This window comes from Liolophura sinensis, chromosome 6 (assembly GCF_032854445.1).
Source record: "Liolophura sinensis isolate JHLJ2023 chromosome 6, CUHK_Ljap_v2, whole genome shotgun sequence".
NCBI classification, from domain to species: Eukaryota; Metazoa; Mollusca; class Polyplacophora; order Chitonida; family Chitonidae; genus Liolophura; species Liolophura sinensis.
Genome location: NC_088300.1, coordinates 5,366,186 through 5,383,417, shown reverse-complemented (window position 1 = coordinate 5,383,417; position 17,232 = coordinate 5,366,186). Strand labels below are relative to the sequence as shown.

The window sequence follows — 17,232 nt, the reverse complement described above, 5'->3', positions numbered from 1 at the left end:
ATCGTTCACTAACATCCTTGAAGTAAGCTATATACTGTATATGGCTTGGATCAGAAAAGCAACGAAGTCACTGTCCAGATGATATGTTATAAAATATTTATTCAAAGCTATAGGTCTGTGAAATTAGTACACTTGAAGGCGATGATCAGTCGTTTTAAAGACACCTATCTTTCGTCATAGACTAAAAATGGCATGCATACAATAGCACGGGCATAACTGATTGGTGTAATTCGGTGCTTATGTTATAAATATTCATGAAAAGCCACAAGCCCTGGAAATTTGTTCCGGAAATACGCATAGCAAGACATACGATGAACAAAGAAAAAAGGCTAAACAAAGCCATTTTACCGGCAAAACCAATCATTAAGATACTGAATGCCAATTAGCATGTCTGGTTAAATATAAACCCTTAATACTAAACATAACTGAACTTTCACAAAAAATCCACAGTAAAAACAGGAAGAGGATTCTATTTCTATATCTCAAAACTGTGATTTCTCTTAACTATATGTCATTCGACTGCAGATCTAAGGTAACTGGTTCTATATGAACAATTAATTACTTATAACTACATCTTGACAGCTCCGAAGTCTATGGCGTCTGACAAATTTGCTTGCCAAGAATACCAAGTCGATAAAAAAAAAACCCTGCATGTAACTATCTGATTATTGCAAAAAGTAGTAGTACAAAAACCCATCAAACTATCATGTAGATTTGGACACCTCCAGATAACACCAAATATTTCTATTAATAATGATTTCTATTAAATTAAATCACTTGTATCCTAAATAAACAAGTGGTTTCTCTATCATCTGACTAATGTAATCACTGAATCTGCATACTGATCACCAGACTTTTCTTCATCATGACAACTGTCAGCCCTGACAAACCTCATTAAGCATGCACATAGCCTTTTTTAAGAAATGTTCCAATGATTATCATGTAGAAACAATGACTCAGTGAAAATTTTAGTGGCCTAAATCTAGTTTTATCCCAAGTGCCATAAAAGATAAGTTATGCCTTTGCTGATTATTAATTCATCTATTTCCAAATAAAGACAGAGCAAAAAACAAACCACACGGTGCTTTCATGCCCCAAACAGGCTCAACTTTCTGTCACATGCAATTCTAAACCAAAATACAAAAGAAATATTTTATCATTTTACCCTTTAAATGACCGAGAGAAAAATATCCTACCAAAAATAAATAACAAATGATAATGTATGCATTTATTCCCTTACATCATATTATACTTCATTATTTATAGTAGCCTATACTTGATGCAGTGTCAGTGAAATACATCAGCCATCTGTTTTGGAAAGATGAAAAACATGGTGTGAGTGACATAGTTTCTTGTGTTGATTAAGATAACATATGTACAAAGATCATTGTTTAAAACAAGTAACAGTCTAAATAGATAAATATATTGTTTGCCCAAAAGACAACCTTCTGTTTACAAGTATAAAAATGAGTTAAAACAGGCAAGTGGTTGAAAATAGTTGCATACATGTTGACATCATAATTATGTGACAAGTTACAAAAAACATAAAATGTGAGGCATATTCACAAGGTTTCAATTACAATATATACATATTTACGTGCCTTAACCGGAAGTATAATGTGGTACATATTGGCAGGTTAAAATTATGTCTGTTGATCAATCAACAAACTTTAGAAGGGGACAATTAAAAGCACAAAGTAATAACGTGTACGACCATTAAAATGTTGTTCAACCAGGTAAATCTCACCTTATGTTTACATATCAACAATGGTCAACATATTTTGGGTTATTGGGGTCAATTTTAAAAGAAAATTTATTTCTCAGACAGGGTACCACAACACATCAAAATGTATTAACCAAAAATAAAACCTACTTTACATTTTTATGAAGAAATTTGTATTTTTCAAAACTGCTGTTCCTAACATGGAATATAATATGCTCAGTCACTGCTGTTGATTACAGTTGATTACACATACATGTGGCTCTGAAGCCCAACTGGGAAAACATTAAATATGGATATTTTCCATGTGAACAGAAAGTGGTCTGAATGAGGTTTAGACAAGAAAAGCTTAGGTACAGCAACAGTCATTCACATGTATGTCATATACAATGCTAATGGAGCTATGAACATTGGTGCTTAGGTTAGCAATATAACTATGTCATGTAATTAAGGCAGCCAATAAGATCACTCCGATGTGTCTGTAGTGGGAGGACGTCGACGTCGAACGTCACCATCTCCTGTTTTAGTGTCGTCCAATATATCGGACTCATCATCCTAAATGAAATAAATAAAAAAGATATTGGACATATTTTGTAAATGAGGCCTGTTTCACAAAACTTGTGTTGCCGTCTAGGGTGCTAGTCAGCTAAAGGTCACTTAGCTGACTACCGTACACAGGCTTCAACAAAAAGTGACAGCCACTACACAAACATACTATACACTGTCCTTGTATATTCCACTGACCCATCACCGACTTACAAAAATGAGCTTTGTATAAAAGTCAAAAACATTTTAGATATATAGTACATATATATTATACAATGTAAGTTTCAAAATAAGTATCAGTCACAGAAAGTTTATATGAACACTTCTCATTTATTCTCATCAACTATTTATTATTTTACATCAACTTTTGTGTCCTGAAACCTCCATTTTATTTAATCATTTATTTGATTGGTGTTTTATGCCATATTCAAGAATATTTCACTTATACAACGGCAGCCAGCATTATGGTGGGAGGAAACCAGGTAGAGCCCAAGGAAAACCCTCAACCATCTGCAGGTTGCTGCCAGAGCTTCCCATGTACGGAAACATGGGAAACATTTTAAAATTAAGCCTATCTGTCCGTGGATACATTATATGCCATCAATAAAAACCCACCAACGCAACTCATAAAGTAGTTGTATCAAAATTTAACTTCAAAAACATTACATAAGGTTAAGGGGAAAAGTTAACTTATTACACCATTGAGAGCTTTGTTCCTGCCATCTAATTTGGGGATCAGGGATTTTTTCCATACGGCTAGCTGTAGAGAATGAGCCCAGACATCGGCTCACTGTGACTGTCAGGTTACCAACCAACCAGATTGAGTGAGCATATACAGTGAATACATGTTCAGTGAATTTATCAAGATTATTCATTGCATATAACTATAAATGTATGACAATTAACCCATTAATGAGGTGGCAGTATATTAATCTTAAGCATTCTCCAGTACTGCTTGCTATAAAGTAGTACAAAGCTCTCTCCATACTGATGGAATTAGGTATGAAGTCATAAATTTTCCAGGATATGACAAAAATCTGATCAATGCATAAACTGTCAGGGTACTCACCTGTCCTGAGTCCGCGCTGTTGTCACTTTCCCGGATTGTGGCATAACGAGGAGGGAACAGGTAGTCACAGCAACACACAAACAACTGAAAGAGACATAGGTGATCTAGTAACAAAAGATGCACACCACAGCCAATGACATACCGAGGCACAAAATGTTACATGTAGGTCAATGGAATTTCAAAATTTCAAATACAGAAATGTTTTCAATCTTTAATGAGCTTCTAAATTACTATATTTCACCAAAAGTTTGGTATGTAAAAATGCACTTTCAAAGCATACAGAGGCCTAAAATGATACTTTTGATGCCATATTTTATGTATTTCTTTTTGGAGAAATTGATCAGAATTTGTCTCAAGCCTTAGCTGCAGCCTAAGTATCTGTCTGATGAATGCTTATTTCCATGTAAAGTATGATTTTTCTAAAAAACACATCTTAAATTTACGTACCAATCCCAACAAAAGTCCTGCTATTATGGTTACAATAGCAAATATTATGTAGCAGCCCCATTCAGGAATACCGTAGTCTTGAACCATAACATTGTAAAATACCTGGAAGAAAGATAAACACATGGACCAGTAAGCCACAGTAACACAGGAATAAATCAAAAAGAAGACTACACATTACATAGGCTGACAATATCTGATTTTCACCATAATGAACCTTACTTAAGATATAAAGTGCAACCACAAGTACATGTGTATAAAGAGTCATATGTACAGTTTATGTCAGCAATATATGTTAGGCTTTAAATTTTAACTTACTTCTATGCTCACATCAGAACAATGCATTAGAAAAAGTAGAAAAACATGACATACTATAATGTGCTGTATTGACTTACCCTAACTACCATGGACACTTTAAAGAAAAGACCAACTCCTCCCATACTGCAATGATAAATGTAAAATTACTGATGAACAAGGCAGAACAGCTACAATATGAGTACATGTTGCCACCTCAGTGACCAGTAACACACCCAGTCACAGTATACTGCCACCTCACTGACCAGTAACACACCCAGTCACAGTATACTGCCACCTGGCTGACCAGTAACACACCCAGTCACAGTATACTGCCACCTGGCTGACCAGTAACACACCCAGTCACAGTATACTGCCACCTGGCTGACCACTAACAAAGCCAGTCACAGTATACTGCCACCTGGCTGACCAGTAACACACCCAGTCACAGTATACTACCACCTCACTGACCAGTAACACACCCAGTCACAGTATACTGCCACCTGGCTGACCACTAACAAAGCCAGTCACAGTATACTGCCGCCTCACTGACCAGTAACACACCCAGTCACAGTATACTGCCACCTCAGTGACCAGCAACACACCCAGTCACAGTATACTGCCACCTCAGTGACCAGAAACACACACAGCAACAGTATACTGCCACCTCAGTGACCAGTAACACACCCAGTCACAGTATACTGCCACCTCACTGACCAGTAACACACCCAGTCACAGTATACTGCCACCTCACTGACCAGTAACACACCCAGTCACAGTATACTGCCACCTCACTGACCAGTAACACACCCAGTCACAGTATACTGCCACCTCAGTGACCAGAAACACACACAGCAACAGTATACTGCCACCTCAGTGACCAGTAACACACCCAGTCACAGTATACTGCCACCTCAGTGACCAGTAACACACCCAGTCACAGTATACTGCCACCTCAGTGACCAGTAACACACCCAGTCACAGTATACTGCCACCTGGCTGACCAGTAACACACCCAGTCACAGTATACTGCCACCCCACTGACCAGTAACACACCCAGCAAACAGTACACTGCCACCTCACTGACCACTAACACACACAGCAACAGTATTCTGCCACCTCACTCACCAGAAACACACACAGTCACAGTATACTGCCACATCACTGACCAGAAACACACACAGCAACAGTATACTGCCACCCCACTGACCAGTAACACACCCAGCAAACAGTATACTGCCACCCCACTAACCACTAACACACACAGCAACAGTATTCTGCCACCTCACTCACCAGAAACACACACAGTCACAGTATACTCCCACTTCACTGACCAGTAACACAACTAGCAACAGTATTCTGTGACCCCACTTAACAGAAACACACACAGTCACAGTATACTCCCACTTCACTGACCAGTAACACACCCAGTCACAATATACTGCCACCTCACTGACCAGAAACACACACCGCAACAGTATACTGCCACCTAACTGACCAGTAACACACACAGTCACAGTATACTGCCACATCACTGACCAGAAACACACACAGCAACAGTATACTGCCACCTCACTGACCAATAACACACACAGTCACAGTATACTGCCACCTGGCCGACCAGCAACACACCCAGCAAACAGTATACTGCCACCTCACTGACCAGTAACACACCCAGCAACAGTATTCTGCCACCTCACTCACCAGAAACACACAGTCACAGTATACTCCCACTTCACTGATCAGTAACACACCCCAGCAACAGTATATTGCCACCTCACTGGCCAGTAACACACACAGCAACAGTATTCTGCGACCTCACTCACCAGAAACACACAGTCACAGTATACTCCCACTTCACTGACCAGTAACACACCCAGCAACAGTATACTGCCACTTCACTGACCAGTAACACACACAGTCACAGTATACTGACACATGTATGACCAGTAACACACGCAGTCACAGTATACTGCCACCTGGCTGACCACTAACACACCCAGCAACAGTATCCTGACACATGTCTGACCAGTAACACACCCAGTCACAGTGCACTGCCACCTGGCTGACCAGTAACACACCCAGCCACAGTATACTGCCACATATAGTATATATGTCGCCTAGCCGACCAGGCTCACCAGTAATACAATCTTGAAAAAGGACCAGTATTCTTAAAAGTTTAATAAACCAGTACATATTCCACTTACTGTATGGAAGCTGGGTTGAACCACCAGGACACTGTTTCACTGTTTTCCCAGCTTTTATCATCCACATAACTGACCAATGAGCTCTCGTCGCGAGGTCCGCTATACTGACGGAACTCACCATCTTTTATGCTGTAACAAATCATATTTGATTTATTTGATTGGTGTTTTATGCTGTACTCAAGAATATTTCACTTCCACGACGATGACCAGCATTATGGTGGGAGGAAACCCGGCAGAGACCTGGGAAAACCACCACCATCCGCAGGTTGCTGGAAAACCTTCCCACATACAGCCGGAGAGTAACAAATTATAGGAAACAAACATGGAGTGATCATGAACAGCCATGGAATGATCATGGTCTTCACTGAACATGGAATGATCATGGTCTTCACTGAACATGGAATGATCATGGTCTTCACTAAACATGGAATGATCATGGTCTTCACTAAACATGGAATGATCATGGTCTTCACTGAACATGGAATGATCATGGTCTTCACTGAACATGTTCCTGCAAATTGAGATGAGGATATCATATCCTTCTGGGAGTAACTAGTCTTCATTCAACTTCAGATGACATGATCCCACATCCTGTACTTGTCATCTGAAGGTTTTTATAGTTATTCCCAAAACTGACATAAAGTATATATCACAACATATGCTTTGAATGTGCTTAATGCATTGTTTAGGGTGTTCCTACATACTTAAGTACCAAAAAAATCATCAGTTTTCTTCTTCGGAGGTAAAAATTGCTTTGAACTACTGTTTTCCTAATGCCTCAGCGGTCAGTCTGCAAGTTAAGTAGCCTGCAGTAGAGATGTCAGCAACGATAGTTGTAAAAACAATGTATGTGTAGGGAATGGGGAAGGGTCTGAATAAGCTGGTCATGGTAAGCCGGTAATTTTACCCTTGACATTATTTAGAAGTTTCAACCACTGATGGAAAATATGCACATGGAACAATATAGGGGTAAATCTAAGACATACAATTTGCCCCCAGAGCATTTTTTAAAAAATTAAATTGTAAACTGACACATTAAATAGTTTGAGATGAAATTATTATATTCATATCAAATCTACCATGTCACTCTAATGGTTCCACAGATTAGATCTGCAGAAAACAGAAGGAAAGTGAATCTATTTTGTGTCACTCTACATTTCTAACATTCTCACATATACATGTACATGCAATATTACACAGGAAAGAAAACAACATCTGTTTTACAGAGAGACATTCTAGCACTGCTAAACAAAGTGAATGACATAAAACATCAATGAAAGAAGAACGCATGCTGCAAAAATCCATACATTATACTTACTGGTAAATGGTTGGGAGTGCAGTGACCAAGAAACGACCACTCAAAACTGGAAGTCAAAAATAAGAATATAAAATACTGAGGATCTGCAGGAGCTTGGAGACCAGGACAAAAGTGCAAACTATAACAATGTCATAAATATGTGTACTGCCATTCAAGAATCAGATTCACAACAACAAATACAAAAAAGAGACTGGTCAGACATAACAGTAGGCATTAGGAGGATGTCCAGTATGATTTCATTCTGGTGTATGTAAAAGAACAGAGCCAGAAACATACGCATGTAGTATGTGTTGCTGGACAGAACAGTTCTACAGGGAGAAAAGATTGTTCTTCATGGTGTTGATGCTGTAGGCTACCATTACTGATCATTTTGTTTGTGGTCTACATGTTTGTGTTGGTGGGCAGAACAGTTCTACAGGGAGGAAAGATTGTTCTTCATGGTGTTGATGCTGTAGGCTACCATTACTGATCATTTTGTTTGTGGTCTACATGTTTGTGTTGCTGTGCTGAACAGTTCTGCAGGGAGAAAAGATTGTTCTTCACGGTGTTGATGCTGTAGGCTACCATTACTGATCATTTTGTATGTGGTCTACATGTTTGTGTTGCTGGACAGAACAGTTCTACAGGGAGAAAAGATTGTTCTTCATGGAGTTGATGCTGTAGGCTACCATTACTGATCATTTTGTTTGTGGTCTACATGTTTGTATTGCTGGACAGAACAGTTCTACAGGGAGAAAAGATTGTTCTTCATGGAGTTGATGCTGTAGGCTACCATTACTGATCATTTTGTTTGTGGTCTACATGTTTGTGTTGCTGTGCTGAACAGTTCTACAGGGAGGAAAGATTGTTCTTCACGGTGTTGATGTTGTAGGCTACCATTACTGATCATTTTGTTTGTGGTCTACATGTTTGTGTTGGTGGGCAGAACAGTTCTACAGGGAGGAAAGATTGTTCTTCATGGAGTTGATGCTGTAGGCTACCATTACTGATCATTTTGTTTGTGGTCTACATGTTTGTGTTGCTGTGCTGAACAGTTCTACAGGGAGGAAAGATTGTTCTTCACGGTGTTGATGTTGTAGGCTACCATTACTGATCATTTTGTTTGTGGTCTACATGTTTGTATTGCTGGACAGAACAGTTCTACAGGGAGAAAAGATTGTTCTTCATGGTGTTGATGTTGTAGGCTACCATTACTGATCATTTTGTTTGTGGTCTACATGTTTGTGTTGGTGGGCAGAACAGTTCTACAGGGAGGAAAGATTGTTCTTCATGGTGTTGATGTTGTAGGCTACCATTACTGATCATTTTGTTTGTGGTCTACATGTTTGTGTTGCTGGACAGAACAGTTCTACAGGGAGGAAAGATTGTTCTTCATGGAGTTGATGCTGTAGGCTACCATTACTGATCATTTTGTTTGTGGTCTACATGTTTGTGTTGGTGGGCAGAACAGTTCTACAGGGAGAAAAGATTGTTCTTCATGGAGTTGATGCTGTAGGCTACCATTACTGATCATTTTGTTTGTGGTCTACATGTTTGTATTGCTGGACAGAACAGTTCTACAGGGAGGAAAGATTGTTCTTCATGGAGTTGATGCTGTAGGCTACCATTACTGATCATTTTGTTTGTGGTCTACATGTTTGTGTTGGTGGGCAGAACAGTTCTACAGGGAGAAAAGATTGTTCTTCACGGTGTTGATGCTGTAGGCTACCATTACTTACCATTTCGTTTGTGGTCTACACGTTTGTGTTGCTGGACAGAACAGTTCTACAGGGAGGAAAGATTGTTCTTCATGGAGTTGATGTTGTAGGCTACCATTACTGATCATTTTGTTTGTGGTCTACATGTTCGTGTTGCTGGACAGAACAGTTCTACAGGGAGAAAAGATTGTTCTTCATGGTGTTGATGCTGTAGGCTACCATTACTGATCATTTTGTTTGTGGTCTACATGTTTGTGTTGCTGTGCTGAACAGTTCTACAGGGAGGAAAGATTGTTCTTCACGGTGTTGATGTTGTAGGCTACCATTACTGATCATTTTGTTTGTGGTCTACATGTTTGTGTTGCTGGACAGAACAGTTCTACAGGGAGAAAAGATTGTTCTTCTTGGGTCAGTGGGTAGCAGATGCTGATTTGATCTTTGATGACCCAGTTTTCAGTCATGTATATATGTACATATTTGTATCTGATTAGGCAAATGTAGTTAAATTATATGATACCAGGATGTGTAATATATACTGGTCCCTTCATGCTCTTCATTTTCTGTGTGTATAGAATCTGTGAGAACTCAGCAATGAGTGAGTGGCTGTTTCCTTCCAGCTTCTGCAAACCCATTTACAGTATACAGGCACTGAACTCAGTAGTTTGTTTGTAATTTCACAGTCACTCCATTGATATTTTTTACTGCTATCAGATACAGTGAAAGGTACATTTACAGTGCAATGTAAACACTGGTAGAAGAAAAAATGATCTACATGTATGTGTAGTCAAACAGGAATGCAGGTACATTTCAAACATGTAGACCACAAACAAATTGATAAGTAGTGGTAGCCTACAACATCAACTCCGTGAAGAACAATCTTTCCTCCCTGTAGAACTGTTCTGCACAGCGACACAAACATGTAGACCACAAACAAAATGATCAGTAATGGTAGCCTACAGCATCAACACCGTGAAGAACAATCTTTCCTCCCTGTAGAACTGTTCTGTCCAGCAACACAAACATGTAGACCACAAACAAAATGATCAGTAATGGTAGCCTACAGCATCAACACCATGAAGAACAATCTTTCCTCCCTGTAGAACTGTTCTGCCCACCAACACAAACATGTAGACCACAAACAAAATGATCAGTAATGGTAGCCTACAGCATCAACACCGTGAAGAACAATCTTTTCTCCCTGTAGAACTGTTCTGTCCAGCAATACAAACATGTAGACCACAAACAAAATGATCAGTAATGGTAGCCTACAACATCAACACCGTGAAGAACAATCTTTCCTCCCTGTAGAACTGTTCAGCACAGCAACACAAACATGTAGACCACAAACAAAATGATCAGTAATGGTAGCCTACAGCCTGCATTCCTGTTTGACTACACATACATGTAGATCATTTTTTCTTCTACCAGTGTTTACATTGCACTGTAAATGTACCTTTCACTGTATCTGATAGCAGTAAAAAATATCAATGGAGTGACTGTGAAATTACAAACAAACTACTGAGTTCAGTGCCTGTATACTGTAAATGGGTTTGCAGAAGCTGGAAGGAAACAGCCACTCACTCATTGCTGAGTTCTCACAGATTCTATACACACAGAAAATGAAGAGCATGAAGGGACCAGTATATATTACACATCCTGGTATCATATAATTTAACTACATTTGCCTAATCAGATACAAATATGTACGTGTATACATGACTGAAAACTGGGTCATCAAAGATCAAATCAGCATCTGCTACCCACTGACCCACACCTCACTTTTATTTACTCATTTATGTTTATCCTTATTTATGGTAATGGTAAGTGCTGATGTTAAAATACAGGTGTTAAAGGAACCTTATGGACATAGAGATACAGTATCCACTACAATGTTTTTTAGACTGATATGCATGTGTGACAAAGACACCAAAAATGTACTTCAGCATAAATGAACATGACATTACATTTGCTAAAAAACATAAAAACTATTCAGCTCTGGAATTAAGTAAAGCCCCAATAGTACTGCAGTGGAAAAGACTAGTCTAGGAATGGTGGAGGCTAACAGATGACTGGCGAAATAGACCTTCATATTTCCAATTTGTTCTGCAAGACCTGACATTCTGCAGTGTTGTAGCCTTAGCAACATTGTGGTCACTGCATCACAATTCATACATAATAATATCACCTGGCGCTGACATTTCGACGCAAGGAACTCTGACTGTATGCGTGTATATTTTTTGCATACATTATAAACAATGTTATATTTCCGGTCTGAACAAAACAAGAAGAGGGCCAACTCATCTTCCTCTGCAGGCTTTATACCTGGATTCTCAGTGACATCAACCACCCCCACATTCATGTCCAGGTCCTTGCTCCAGCTGGCCACACTCTGCCACGTCGTCTCAAATGACTTGCATGCTGGACACCACGGAGCCATGCTGAAACACAGGCAAAAACAATCCTATATACATGTACTAAGTGGTCAAAATTATACACAGTCTCATTTACTTCCTTCATTGGTGTGATTTAAGTTTACTACATACATGTTCAATCATCATGACAATGGTCATATTATGTATTACTTGTATCATGTTATTCTGAAAAAACAGCCAAAAAGATATAATTTTTGTCACACTTTAGTATCTTTTACACACCTCGTTGCATGGAAACTACTCGTGAGTTATCAACATCTGAATTTTAACTCACAAACTCATGAGCAGTGATTCAGATTTATACTGGGCTATAGAAGGTTCAACTTACATGCATATCTTGCTCCTTCCATATTTCATTTCAGCCTCAAATAGGGGATAACACTTATGTAAAACTGACTTGTGGACATCAATGCTAACTTTAATGTTATGACTGATGATTTAAATGCCATGAATTCAGTTTTTGTCAATAAAAAAGATATTAGCAGCCTATAAACAAACATTAAATCCCACAGATCATTTAAACACACGTAGATGGGTTTTATCCCCATTTGAATCTAGCTTTGACAGACAAAACCTTTAATATCACCATGGATTTAATATTTGTAGCTTTCCAGGGACATGCTGGTCAACATATAAGAAGGCATAAAAAAAAAAAAAACAGGAATTGTGTTCCTTTTCTTATGTCATGTCACAATTCACCATGAATAATTTCATCATGCCTAACCACAGCTCAGCAAAAAGGACGCCATAGCAAATATGAAGGCTTTCTTCTTGTGACAATATTTTTAAAGTGAATTTGTGTTTGCCTCTGACTTCCAATTTTTGCAACTATTAATTCATACGAAATGTCAGAGTTTTCAGGCTGACCAATCCCACCAATATCAGTGCATGGTGCATGTAGGCCTACCATTATAAAGTACTTTGAAATTTTATTCATTACCCAATAAACATTAACTAATCCTTAGTGAGTTCATATTCTACACTATTAAAAAACAGTAGTGATTTTCACACTGACTAATGACACTGAACAATGAAATTTGAGAAGAAATCTGCTTGAATAGCTGAACAGTGAAAGTAAGCAAAGTGCCATGTGATACCAGATCACAATAGACACTTTTTCTATTTATAATGTCCTTTCCTTGGAAGAAAAATGACTTTGTGAAAGTCTATTGACAGTGTTTAAATTAAAATGATGCACTTACACCAGGGCCTGTCTAACATGGATACTGCATAACTGGTTAAGAGTTACAACCCTAAGTCTAACAGTTTCCAAAATAGATGTCACAGATAGTCATGTGTATTTTCAGAAATTTTGAGCCAATGGACAGTATTAAGCCTGCAGGAGATCAGAATATACAACCTGGACAGTAGATACACATGAGCGATTCACTTTAGCTCTAATACTGAGAGGTATTGAAGACATGACTACTGTATAAGGTGGCAAAGTCTATGTGACCAGTCTCATTCATGAGTTATGAAGTGTCACAAACCGAGCTCACCCCACCCAGTAGAGCTGTTTTCATGTGTGTAGAAGCTGAATCTAAGGCAAAGAGAGAGCGATGGAAAACCAAAGAGAGCGGCCTGTGTATTATCAGGTACAGAGTACACACACTGCCCATGTATACTTGTATACACACACATATACCTATCTCCCTTTGTAGCCTCACCAACAACTGGGTAGAATCTCCAGGTTTTGTGTCAGAGTAAAACTAGTTTTTTAAACATTCAATAAATGTACATCTCATCTCAGTATAAGTAGTTCTGGTTCACTGGTATTAAATCCATTTTCATGCAATAAAAAACATGAAGAATCTCTGGTAAGAAGTTGAAAAAGATCCAATGAGAACCAATGAACTCACTTTTTATCTTCATTTTACCTTTATGTTATTAGATTCATGCATAATTTGGTTCAGGGTGAACAGAAAAATAATAAGTACAAAGAACACTTGGAGTACAACAACGACACAAAAAGGTCAATCATGTGAGTAAGGCCTACTTCAGCACAGACACTCTGCTGATTTCACGAGAAGACCTGCCACAGTTTCTGGCAACATTTCACTCCACTGGAACTCTTCCTTCAGTGAAGTTAATGAAGAAAATATGCCAAGTTATTTCCCATGCTGTGTACTCTGGTACACTGCACGCTCTGCAATGCCAACATGTTATCAAAAACAGCAATCAGAAGTTTTCTCACTTTTTCCTCACTTCCAGTTTAACATAAGTAAGACTTATACTATCTGTATCACAAGCTACTAGGTTTATAATATTTCATACATAATCATATTTACAGAAACATGATTTAGAGATGATGCCCTCAGCCAAGAAATGGGCAATGTGAAACAAAGTTAAAGTCACAACAGCTGGCTCCATCAAACTCAGATTCTATTACTCAGCCGTGAATGAGGCCAGTAGAGAAGGAACAATTAGCCATCTTTTCTGAAGCCTCTTGGCACAGCTGTGGATTCGGACATCACATTTTCCCAATATCCTGAATATATCAGATAAATGACACATTACATGTATATTCAGAAAAGGCTATGAAGGGACTTGAGACTTTACCATTCTCAAACAGCTGCACGAGCCAATGTTCAATGGTCCTTGCACCTGAAGGTGAATTTCAGTGCTAGCTAGTATACAGCAGCCTTAAATTATCAGATAAATGTGTATTTAGGACTTGTAATCATAAGGCATGTATTTAAGTAATATACATCAAGAAATCATGGATTATAACATGGTGAAGACAGGAATGCAACAATACAGACAATCTTATACTATCTTTTTAATATCATCATAATGATATGTTAAGAGATTACAATACAACAGACTATGTTACATAGAAAAAAAACCTTTTTGAGTTTTTAAAAATATCAGATCTATATCATTCCAGTACAACCAATCATTTGTAAATATACTGAATGCAGATCCCTGCAGTCCACACCCACACCTACATTTATTCCACTGCACACAATGAATCATTAGAGTGGTGATAAGAACCAATATTTGTACAAGCATTAATTACTGCATAGTAATTACGCATTATGTTTCTTTCAGCTGAAATGGTTATGAACAAGCAAAATTCTAAGAATTTCAACTACTTCTGATGTAAAGCTGACAGTAGCTTATTGAGCAGTGGAAATATTTTAATGTCATCAAGGCCACTGAAAACAAGGCTTGAACTCACCGTTGTTAAATCTCTAAAGTCCTTATGCAGTGCTTTAATTGCGAATCTGACTAAACACTACCAATTTGATTCACATACCAGTATCAGTGAGAGGGACTGAAGAATGTACTATACTACTTTCTTCTAGTATCCTTTCTACACACTGTGAATATATGCAAATCTCAGTCAGTCCTATAGCAGATAAATTTACTGATTTAAATAAGAAAATCATCAATGTTTTATCCACTCAACAATATGTTTATATTTAAAAATACTGTACAAGTGAAAACTTTTGCACAAGAACACTCAATAAACAAGGAAGACATTGTCACTTGTCCAGTTATTTCACATGCTTTCAATAAACTTCACATACATGTAGTGTGGCTTTGTAGCGAAATTTGCACCCCAAATGATCTAACTGCACGTCATACCCACTTACAATTCGACCATCCACTCGCCGGTTAGCATGTCTTTCCAGTTGTCATCGGTAATTATGACAGGCGATGACCCTGAGTAAACGCCGTTTATTAAAATCTCCACCAATACAGTGACAATCAGAGTCAGGTTTCTAACACAGCACGAAGATCCCATCCTGTTCTCTTCGTCAACCCTCCGCCCAAACACTTAGATTTCTTGTTACTGAAGCAACCTTAATCTATGTGCATTATGTCTCCGCCGAATGCACTGTGCTCTGTGCCTGTTGGCCGTTCGACAGTCTATCGCTGTGTGGCTTATGGGTTTAAGGTAAATACTAGTTTCCGTTTGATGTCTTGGGAACAGTAATTTCCTGAATTCCATAAGGATGACATAATCTAGAAGTAGAAAGCTATGGGTTAAAATATAAGACAATAACATAATTGTCATGTATCCAGAGAAGAATATGTAAAATCAGCTTGTTGGGCTTCAAAATTTAAAATTTGCTGTGGCCTTTTTTGGCCACACAATTGCCGCTCCCTCAAGCCTCAACAGCTAGCCACGTGTACCGTGTCATGAATGTATTGACAGAGCTACCCAGTCTGTGGAAAGACTCACAATAGTCGTTTTGAATAGCATAATTTATCCGTGTGCATTTTATAAAACCTGCCAAAGAAACAATGATAGCAGTGTATATATATATATATATATATATATATATATATATATATATATATATATATATATATATATATATATATATATATATATATATACATCATTCAAGATTGATGATATGCCTGTATGCGTGTGTTCGTAGTTGGGTGGGGGGAGGGGAGGGTTACGTCATACTTAACAATTTTTCATATGTATGATGAGTGAGTGCTGGGGTTTAACGTCGTACTCAACAATTTTTTCACTCATATGACGACGAAGGAATCCTTAGGGTGCATGTAGGCCTGCGTGTAATGTGCCTCCTTGTTGCAGGACGGATTTCCACCGCTCTTTTATTTAGTGCTGCTTCACTGAGACGACTTTACTGATCATATGTACAATTTGACTGGATGAAGGTAGTGGGTGTAGGGGTGGGGAGTTTTGGTTATGTTCGATTGGTCAACATAGCGGAGCAAGTGCAATGATACTTGTACGCTGTTTGGAGTTGGTGTTTGAAATTGGTTGTTGTTCTGAGAGCTCTGTGTCTTTCTTCTATGATCATTTGTTCCTGTCTACTTTATTCATCTATAGCTGTCTGCTATGTTCATCTGTACCCGTCTGCTTTATTCATCTGTACGTTTCTGCCTTGTTCATCTGTACCCGCCTGCTATGTTCATCTGTACGTTTCTGCTTTGTTCATGGGTACCTGTCTGCTATGTTTATCTGTACCTGTGTGCTTTGTTCATCTGTACCCGTCTGCTATGTTCGTGTGTGCCTGTCGGCTTTGTTCATTTGTACCTGTCTGCTATGTTCATCAGTGCCTCTCTGCTTTGTTCGTCTGCACCTGTCTGCTATGTCCATGTGTACCTTTCTGCCTTGTTCAGCTGTACCTGTCTGCTATGTTGTTCTGTGTTTTCTGCTTTCTTGGTCTGCACATTACTGGTGTGTGTTTCCAAGAATATCTAAACAATTTTAGGTTAGTGATAGTTGTTGGTCGATCCTTTTGATTGCTCTATTGCTTTGAGCTTTGATCAGCGCATTTATGAGCGATTCCAGAGGATACTCGTTGAATGTTTGAGTGATTTGGTGATTGTTGTTAGTACATCCAATTATTCTGTGCCTGTTTTTTCCGTTCTGTACCCTTTTGTTTTGCAGGTTAGTTTTGCTGTGTACTTTACTCTTTTGCTCCTCTGTATACAATTCTATTTTATTAATCTTTATGTGTCTGTTTTGCTGTTTCGTATCTTTCCCTGAATACTGATCTGTTCTGAATATGT

The 17,232-nt window shown here is 38.5% G+C and overlaps 1 protein-coding gene across 1 annotated transcript; it reads right to left on the bottom strand.

Moving 5' to 3' along the window:
- Positions 1-57: 57 nt before the first annotated feature.
- LOC135467728 (thioredoxin-related transmembrane protein 1-like) lies at positions 58-15,515 on the bottom strand. The gene is made up of 8 exons (XM_064745552.1): positions 15,327-15,515; positions 11,618-11,733; positions 7,599-7,644; positions 6,281-6,409; positions 4,175-4,220; positions 3,783-3,884; positions 3,336-3,419; positions 58-2,275 (listed from the first exon to the last, which is right to left on the bottom strand). The coding sequence occupies exons 1-8, from the start codon at positions 15,476-15,478 to the stop codon at positions 2,186-2,188; spliced, it is 765 nt and encodes a 254-aa protein (XP_064601622.1). The 5' UTR covers positions 15,479-15,515; the 3' UTR covers positions 58-2,185.
- Positions 15,516-17,232: the final 1,717 nt, after the last annotated feature.